The 8,906-nt window shown below is 38.5% G+C and overlaps 1 protein-coding gene across 5 annotated transcripts in view; it reads right to left on the bottom strand.

The window, feature by feature from the left end:
• Positions 1 to 7,887: 7,887 nt before the first annotated feature.
• SOCS6 (suppressor of cytokine signaling 6) overlaps positions 7,888 to 8,906 on the bottom strand; it is a 123,696-nt gene continuing 122,677 nt past the window's right edge. For all 5 annotated transcript variants that reach the window (XM_053714870.1, XM_053714871.1, XM_053714868.1 and 2 more), the window contains one exon: positions 7,888 to 8,906. This exon is cut by the window's right edge and continues 1,454 nt beyond it. In XM_053714870.1, the coding sequence (XP_053570845.1) occupies positions 8,641 to 8,906 (266 nt within the window). In that variant the 3' untranslated portion in view covers positions 7,888 to 8,640.

The raw sequence follows: 8,906 nt of genomic DNA on the forward strand, positions 1-8,906 counted from the left end.
GGATAATATAAAAATTGTTTGATAACATTGTGCTACCCGTGAGTGACCATTTTAAACATACCGCTAACATATCTACATCTGGGCAAAGATACAAGTCCCTTAACCCGTGTAAGTGATTTCTATTAGACAGGGTTTTTTGTGTCGGTGCCTTAGTACCCCTCCCCACCTCCAAGAAACCAAGGGGGGGAAGAGGAGAAAAAAAAAAAAAAAAAAAGAAAAAAAATGTACATTCTATCTCACTTTTATACATCACCTAACAAAGCACCCAAGTTTTAAAATTGTGAACTGAATATCAGCCTATAAAAATACCCCTTAAAACCGTGTTTCTCAAAAATATAATGTGAGAAGAGAAAAAAAAAAAAAAAAAAAAAAAGAAAAAAAAAAAATTTTTTTTCTTCTCTTCTTCTCCTTCTCCCCTTGTGCAAATACCATAATGCCCCTCCCCACCCCACCTCTAGGGGAAAAGGTGGAGGGGGGGCATCTTTAAATACGAAATTGTGTGCAATATATTAATCATTTATAATTAACGTGAAACCAAAGAAAAAAAAAAAAAAAAAAGGGGGGAAATAAAGTTACTTTGCATTATTGTGCTATCCATATGAAACCATTTTAAACATACCCCCAATAAACCTATTTCTAATAAACAAGAGAGAAGAGAAAAAGGAAAATTCTATAAAACAAAATTTTGTGTTCATACTCTAATGTTCCTCCCTATCCCCGCCTCCAAGGGGCGAGGAGAGGGAGGGAACCTACAAAAAAGCATATGTAGAAAAAAAAAAACATTGAACACCGCATTTATCCCTTCTCCTGACAAAACTCCCCCCTGATGTGATTTACTATCGTGACATTTTTGTAAAAAAAAAAAAAAAAAAAAAAAAAGAAGAAAAAAAACCCCACCCCCCCCCCCAAGTTAAAACCCAGGGGGGGGGGATACATGGTATGGTTATTCAGAATAATTGGTAGCAAGCTTGTCTCTTTCTGTCATCACATGTTAGAGTTTGGAGATGTCCCTATACAGTTATTAAGAATTAACTCTTCCTGAGTATTAGGCTTTTCCAGCTGCTTTCTCCTAACTGGGACTTTTATCCATTGTGGGCCCCTTAGTCTCTGTGTTACACTTATATTGGATGGATTGATAATCTCCCCTCTCTCTTGATTGTTGGAACTGTCTGATACAGGAGTACTGATTCCTAAAGTGTCACAGAAAGTTTTGAGGTCTTGTAGCGATTTTAGGGTCGCAGACTTCCCATCCACTGTGGCTCTTAGGCCAAAGGGGAATCCCCATCTATAGGGAATTTTTAGATCATTAAGGTGCAAGGTGAGAAATCTGAGTTCTTTTCTTTTTTGTAAAGTCCTTGGGCTGATATCAGTGAAAATTTGAATGTGATGGCCTTCAAACGTAATATTTTGATGTTGTCTTGTCGCTTGTAGAATGGCCTCTTTGTCTTTAAAATGTGCAAATTTAATTATTACGTCTCTGGGAGGTTCACCCTTATTATATCTGGGCTTTAAAGCTCTATGGCACCTTTCTAGAGTCTTATCTGAGTAATTTTCCATCCCTGTTAGGGTAGTGAAGAATTTTAGCAGGAATTTTTCAAGGTTTACTGGGGGTATGTCTTCTGGTATTCCCCTAATCCTTAGGTTAGACCTCCTCTGCCTATTCTCCATATCCTCTAGCTGATTTTGTAGGGATGTTATAGCTTCACCTTGCTGATGGATCTGAAGAGACATGGTGTCTATATGGTTAACCCATACTTCTTTGTCTTCCTCCAGTTGGGCTACTCTGCTCCCTATCCCCCCTATGTCTTTTTTAATTGCGCTGAATTCATTTTTAATGCATAATTTCACTTGATTGAGTTCCTCCAGCAGAGTTTGAATATCTGCTTTTGTAGGTAGACTTTGCAGATCAGCTTTCGTTAAAGGGGGTATAATTAATTCGGGAGAACTCATAGAAGTATTAGGTGAGGCCCGTTCTATTGATTGATTCAGTGAGGAAGATTCGGTGGCTTTAAAAAAGGAATCTACCTTTGAAACATGAGTTGACTTAGATTTCCCATTTTTATCCTGTTTAGCTGTTCTCTTTGAGGTCATTCTGAGCCCTTATTATTATCTGTCTCCTGGGAAGCTGAGGGTGTATGGGACCCTTTTACCTAAGGCTTAAAATACTATAAGCAATTTAGGTTTTATCCCTCTGTGCTGGAATTTTAGCAGGTTGGAGGCGTACTGGCTCTAATGTGTTAACACATATATAGGTTCTGCTGAGTTTAATAGAGGAGTTTTTTAAACAATCTTATATGTTCCCTTCTATAGACCTCTCTGTTGCCTGTAATGTCTCAAATTTACAGTAGTTGAGGCAGCCAAGTTTTAAAATTGTCCCAGTAGGGGGGAAACCAGGGGAAGAGAAAAACACAAGGGGGGAGAAAAAAAGAAAAAGACCTTTACCTTTCTTCTCTTTACTTCCTTACTCTCTTCCTCTTCTCCCCCTCCTCCTGCCCCCCCTCCACTGGGGACAGGTAGATGAGAGATGTACCTCCTCTGCAGCTTTGGTGGCCCCCTTAGGCTTTTATCTGCCTTAGTGCCGCTCTGCTTATTTGTAATCCAAAAGTAAACAGTGAGAGGGCCCCTCGCTGGTCCTGAGCCTGTAAAGATGTAACAGGATTTTCCTCCGTGGGTTATCCTCTTGGCTGTGATGCCACTGTCTGTCTGTGCTGAGGGTCTAAGTGTCCGCTGCTCCTCGTTATATAAATCCGTATCCCCCCTGCTACCTACTCTCTTTCATAGGTAGCACGGAACAAATGCTTACTTGAAGGGATGTATACTATTTTATCTCCGTGCTGCTGTGCATGCGATGTGACTCAGGGACTACCTTTTCCAGGTTCCCCAATTGCTAGAGAGAGAGCTGTGTTATAGGCAATGGTGAAGTCTCGATTCTTCCGACTTCTCTCTTGTACTACCCAGCAGCTGCAGAAAGCGTAGATTATGCCTCTCTCTCCTTCCTCTGAGCGAGGCTCTCTCTACTCCCCTCTTTCTCCTGCAGCAAGGAGGAGAGCCGGTTACTTTACCAGGGGGAAATCCTGCCTGTCCACAAGTGCAGTTCTTTATGTGCGGCTTCTAACTCAGTGTGGTAGCCACAGGTAGCGAAGATTGTAAGCGGATTGACCTCTCCGCCTCCTATAGTATACCTCCGGGCTCAATCCCCTCCTCCTCCTGCAGCGTTTCACCGGGCTACTTCGAGAGCGGTATACCTTCAGGTCTTGCCCTTCACTGGGGTGATAGCTGTATCGGGGTTGCCGGTAAAGTCATGCTCACAAAAGTACTCCCGCATACAGCAAAGAACGCTCCTGTCAGCATAGGCTGCACCTCGCTCCTTCCACTGTGCAAAGCACTTTCTGCTTCTTTCCTCCTCCTACTGCTTTGGAACCAAGGAGGATTATCGAATACCTTGCACAGGTGTAAGTCCTGCCTACCCACAGGTGCGTTTCATTGTATGCAAGTTCTGTTTGTAATCCTTTTTACAGCTTACGGGTCACAGAGTTTATAAACTGGGGTTTAGCTAATTTGACATATACTGAAAAACCTTAAATTAGGACATAGAAAGGCTTTTTAAATTGCCAAATAGAGGACGGTTAAGCAGGAGCTCTAAAGGTGTGCGGCCATTCTCAACCTCGGCCGGCTCCTCCCCCTAGATCTCTGCCTCATCACTTTTTACCTATGGGAGGTCTTTAATGCTCATTTTACAGAAATTAAAAAACTTAAATTAAACATATTTAGAAGCTTCGTTTCAGTAAGAAAGTAGGTTGATTTAATAACATATTTATATAATTATGACTTATTTTCTTAATATTTTACAAAGATTTCTAACCCTTTAAGCAACTTTCTAATTTACTCCTTTTATCAATTTTTCTTCGTTCTCTTGCTATCTTTATTTGAAAAAGAAGGCATCTAAGCTAAGGAGCCAGACATTTTTTGTTCATAACACTGGACAGCACTTGTTTATTGGTGGGTGAATGTATCCAACAATCAGCAAGAACCCAGAGGTGGTTTACCAAAAATGTGCTGGCATCTACACTTAAATTCTTGCTTTTCAAATAAAGATACCAAGAGAATTTAGAAAATGTGATAATAGGATAGGAGTAAATTAGAAAGTTGCTTAAAATTGCATGCTCCATCTGAATCAAGAAAGAAAAAATTGGGTTCAGTGTCCCTTTAAAGGGACAGTATACACCAATTTTTATTTACCTGCACGTAATAGACACTACTATAAAGAAGAATATGCACAGATACTGATCTAAAACTCCAGTATAAAACCTTTTAAAAACTTACTTAGAAGCTCCCAGTTTAGCATTGTTGATGAGGTAGTCTGGGACAACCACTGAAAGAGGCTGGGTAAACAAAAAGAGTAGTCACTCCCCCTTCCCTGTAGGGTTGCCACCCAGCCAGTATTTTACCCGCAAAGCCAGTAATCAGTGGTTAGGAACTGGTGCCGGAATTGGTAAAATACCGGCAATGCAAAAGCTAGGGGTTTTTTTTGCAGCCCCAGTGGTCCAGCTGAGACTTCTGTCCCGCATTGCGCCCTACCACTAGCGCACCAGTGATTTAAGAATGCACACAACAGGTCCCAGGTGGCGCTATTGAGGTGCGCATGCCAGGCTATTTGTTCCTGCAGTGCTTTTGTGTGGAGCAGGTGTTTTAAGTGTTGGATTGACAAGCAGGAGCTCTGCCTAGACACACACACTGTTTTGACAGCCAGTAATCCCTCTGTATACCGGCTTCTGTTGTATGAACAGGTGATCCAGTGTACCTTTCACAAAGTTTGAAGCGAAGTCGAGCCGCAGCTGACTATCTCTCCAACAAGGCATCCTGTACACCAGCAGTGCTTTAGCTAGCACTCACTCTTTCAGTAGTTCTCTCATTGCTGGGGGAAGTGGGAACATTGTACTGTATAGGGAGAAAAAAAAAAGTTCCTAGACTGAGGGTAGCAAGTGAATGAGGGGACTACGACAGCAGCAACAGGAAGATTGCACTGCAGTGATACTAACACTACTGAGTACGCGGTAGAGCTTGGGGAGGGAAGCCTGCAGACTAGACATAGTGGAGCTACTATGATCTGCTCTTCCTCATCTCTGACACTACCTAGTGAACTGGCATACAAAGTAATTCCCCGCGCCAGCAGTCAGGGGATTAAGAGCAGCAAGTTGCGCTGGTGAGCCCACCCCTTGCAGTCACACGAGCGCATGTTGTGGGCTATCACCATATCAACCATTGCTCCTCAGGAAGTTACACAAGGTCTCTCCTTAATGTTACCTGCCAGGTGAGTAATATCACTGTTGTGTTACCTGTGGGTGAGTAATGTTACCCCCTAAATATATAGTAATATGGTGTATATACATATACTGCTATAAGGGGTTTATATATTCTGCACTATGCACCCCACCAAGAAGCTATAAAATGTCAGTTGTGCACATTTTGTGTTATTGGCTATAACATCTGCCTCAAACTCCTCATGGGAAAATCTTTAGCAATAATATATTGCTCATTAATGTATTTGAATTATTGTACAATATTGTTTTAATAGTGAACTGCAATAATCACAATACGGATTTATTTCCACCTCTGTATTAAAGGAACATAAAAGTGATAGCTCAAATTCACAGCACTTAACTATAAATATTTAAAGGAATTTTCCCCTTTACATCTTGTCTGCCATTTCAAATGTTTTTTTTTTTACCATTAGAATATTACACTTGAATATTTATAGTAATAGACTTAAATTACATTACATGGATACTAAAATCAAAACATTTTTCAGATACAGCATGCAATTTATTTTTAACTTTTATGATCAAGTTTGCATTGTTTCTTTATTATCCTTTGTTGAAGAGCATACCTAGGTAGGCTCAGAAGCAGCAATGCAGTACTGGAAGATGGTTGGTGATTAGTGGCTGCACATAAATGTCTTATCAATGGCTCATAAGATGTGTTTAGCTAGCTCCCAGTAGTGCATTACTGGTCCTGACCTTACTCTTTAACAAAAGATACCAAGAGAACGAAGCAATTTTGATAATAGCTATAGACTGTAAAGTTATTGCATACACTGTCAGAATCATGAAAACTTAATTTCAACTTTAATGTCCCAGTGAGGTCAGAATTGAAATGTTACTTTGAACGCTACATATACCACTATCACACTTTTGCCCAGGGTGGAGGGTGTCCCTCTTTCAACTTTTGAAATGCTGGGAGGTATGGCATGTTGGGTGCGAATTGCGCATGTTTGCCGCCGGCGCCAAGTATGTCCAGGGAGGGAGTCAGTCAGTTACGGGTTCAATCACTCACAGTGAGTCAATGTGACGGAGGCAAAAACACTTCATTAATCCAGTTTGTAACCTTTTAGATCAGCATTGACTTGGATGAATTTATTTTTTTTTTTCATGGCAAATTAGACTTAAAATTTGGTATTGCTAGAATTGTTTTCTTTTTTTGGCATATAGAGTATCTGTATCCTTGCAGTCCCCCACTTATGGACACAATTTACAGGATTATTACCAGGATTCAAACTACCTTTACAGAAATTGTATTTTTATTATGTTTTTTTTTTTTATTCAAAATGCAGTATACTGTGTGTGCCAACACCTAAAGATAAATATCTAGTGAATCTCCATGGCCGGTATTTTTTTTTAGGAAAAGGTGGCAACCCTACCTGCAGATGAAGACAGATAAACAGGAGCCTGCAAGAGTCTGTAAACGCATGTATACATCTGGCACTGTATGAAAATCAGCAAAACTATACATTTACCAGATGGGCTATATAAATGGATCCTCTACAAAACATTTATGCAAAAAAAAAAAAATCTAGTGTACAATGTCCCTTTAACTAAGATTGTTTAAAAGTAAAAAAAAAAATGTATGCAAAACTCTTTAAATGTTTTGTATGTCTAAATAGCATTTATAACTTACACAAAAATCTCTACTCAATGAAATTGTCTTTCCTCCTTATAGGGTAAATTATGTAAATATGAATGTCTTGTTTTTAAAACTAATGCAGCTCCACAGATCCTTCTAAACCTATGATCTTGCATTTCACACATCACTAAAAGTTTGTATGTAACATGCTTATTGCGCTTAAAGGGACATGAAACCCAAAAATGTTATTTCATGATTCAGATAGAGAATACCATTTTAAACCACTGTCTAATTTACTTATTTTATCTTATCTGTTTCATTCTCTTGGTATCGTTTGTTGAATGAGCAGCAATGCACTAATGGTTTTTAACTGAACACATGGGTGAGCCAATCACAATCAATATATATATGCATCCACCAATCAACAGATAGAAACTAGGTTCTCTGCTGCTCCTAAACTTGCCTAGATACACCTTTCAGTAAAAGATAACAAGAGAAAGAAGCAAATTGAATAATAGAAGTACATTGGAAAGTTGTTTGAAATTGTATTCTCTATCTGAAACATGAAATAATTTTTTGGGGTTTTATGTCCCTTTAAGAGCCTAATAGCCATTAAACAACTGTTCTCTATTTTAAACAGTTGCTTTCCATTATGTATTTGGCGATTCCTTTTATAAACAAATCCCGAATAAGTCCACAGTTAGTGGTTTTATTCTTGCGAATGTGCAACGCACAAAGATCAGGACTAGCACAGATCGCACTTTCTCACAAATAAATCTGGCTCCAAAAAGAACTAAGTGCAGCATTTGTCAGCATTTGTTGATAAAACAAACCACCGAATGCAGATACCTATTGGTTGTGACTTCATTTGTTGCACCTGCTTGGAGAACAAGCAACTAACAATACACATTTTGAGAACTTTATCAAAGTTAAAGATTTCAATAATGATATTTTTGTTTTTATAGAAATAAACTTCAAAAGCAAGAGTTTTCTTCTTATTTTTATTATGATGAGTACAACCTAAGGCCTGCAAATTATGTCAATATAAAGAGTCATGGGGTCACCTAGCGTTTATTTGAAAACATTTCTTACCCACAAGAGTGAAATGTGCTTACATGAATCATATTAAACAATTTATAAACGTTATTCAGGTAAGCCTTTAATGGCTAAACTCGTGGTCTAATCAAGTACCATATTTAACAGGGTTAAGAATGATAATATAAATGCAGAGCAACGTATTCCCAAAATATAACAATATTTGATATGGATTTCTGGTCTTTTTAAATCGAAAATGATAACGCAAAAGGGACATCTGAATATTTGTATAAAAAAATAGAGGTTTGTAATTTTATACTGTAAAAACAAAATATAAGAAATCAGGTAACAAAATTTCCAAACTACAGGTTTAATTTAATGTCAGCATTGATTAAGGACACATGAAATGTGTGCTTTTAATGTATAATAGTCACAGTGGATAGCAGCTAAGAACATAAAAATAACAGAATCTAATAATTCACATTGTGATTATTTTGAATGCTGATAAAGATGGTGATTTTATACGGCAAAAATGTTGCAATTTTACTATAAAAAAATTAAATGAAAAATGCATTATACGCATCTACCCAAACAAAACTAAAATATTGTTATGGCAGCAAAATATTCTGAAAGTAATGAAAGTTTGTAAACGGTATTACATTTTTTGTTTGTTCCCAAAGTGCAAGTTGCTAAATTCCCACAAGTTCAGTAGTGCTTTTCCTGTAAATAATCCTTCATTTTGTTTGGCAAAGGCAGTTTCTGAATCAGGTCTATTCTTGTGTATTGACGTATGACAAATCGACAAAGGTACTGTAAAGATCGCACCTGCATGAACCGGGACACTGGGTTTGTAAGTCTTACAGGATACGTTGCAGATCCCGGCAGTCGGGACCTTGAATAGCAAAAGGCTCCATTTTCAGAGTCTCGGATAGAATGTTCAATTAGATCTACTATAGAGGTATGTCCTTCAA

The sequence above is a fragment of the Bombina bombina genome, chromosome 5, assembly GCF_027579735.1.
Source record: "Bombina bombina isolate aBomBom1 chromosome 5, aBomBom1.pri, whole genome shotgun sequence".
Classification (NCBI taxonomy): Eukaryota; Metazoa; Chordata; class Amphibia; order Anura; family Bombinatoridae; genus Bombina; species Bombina bombina.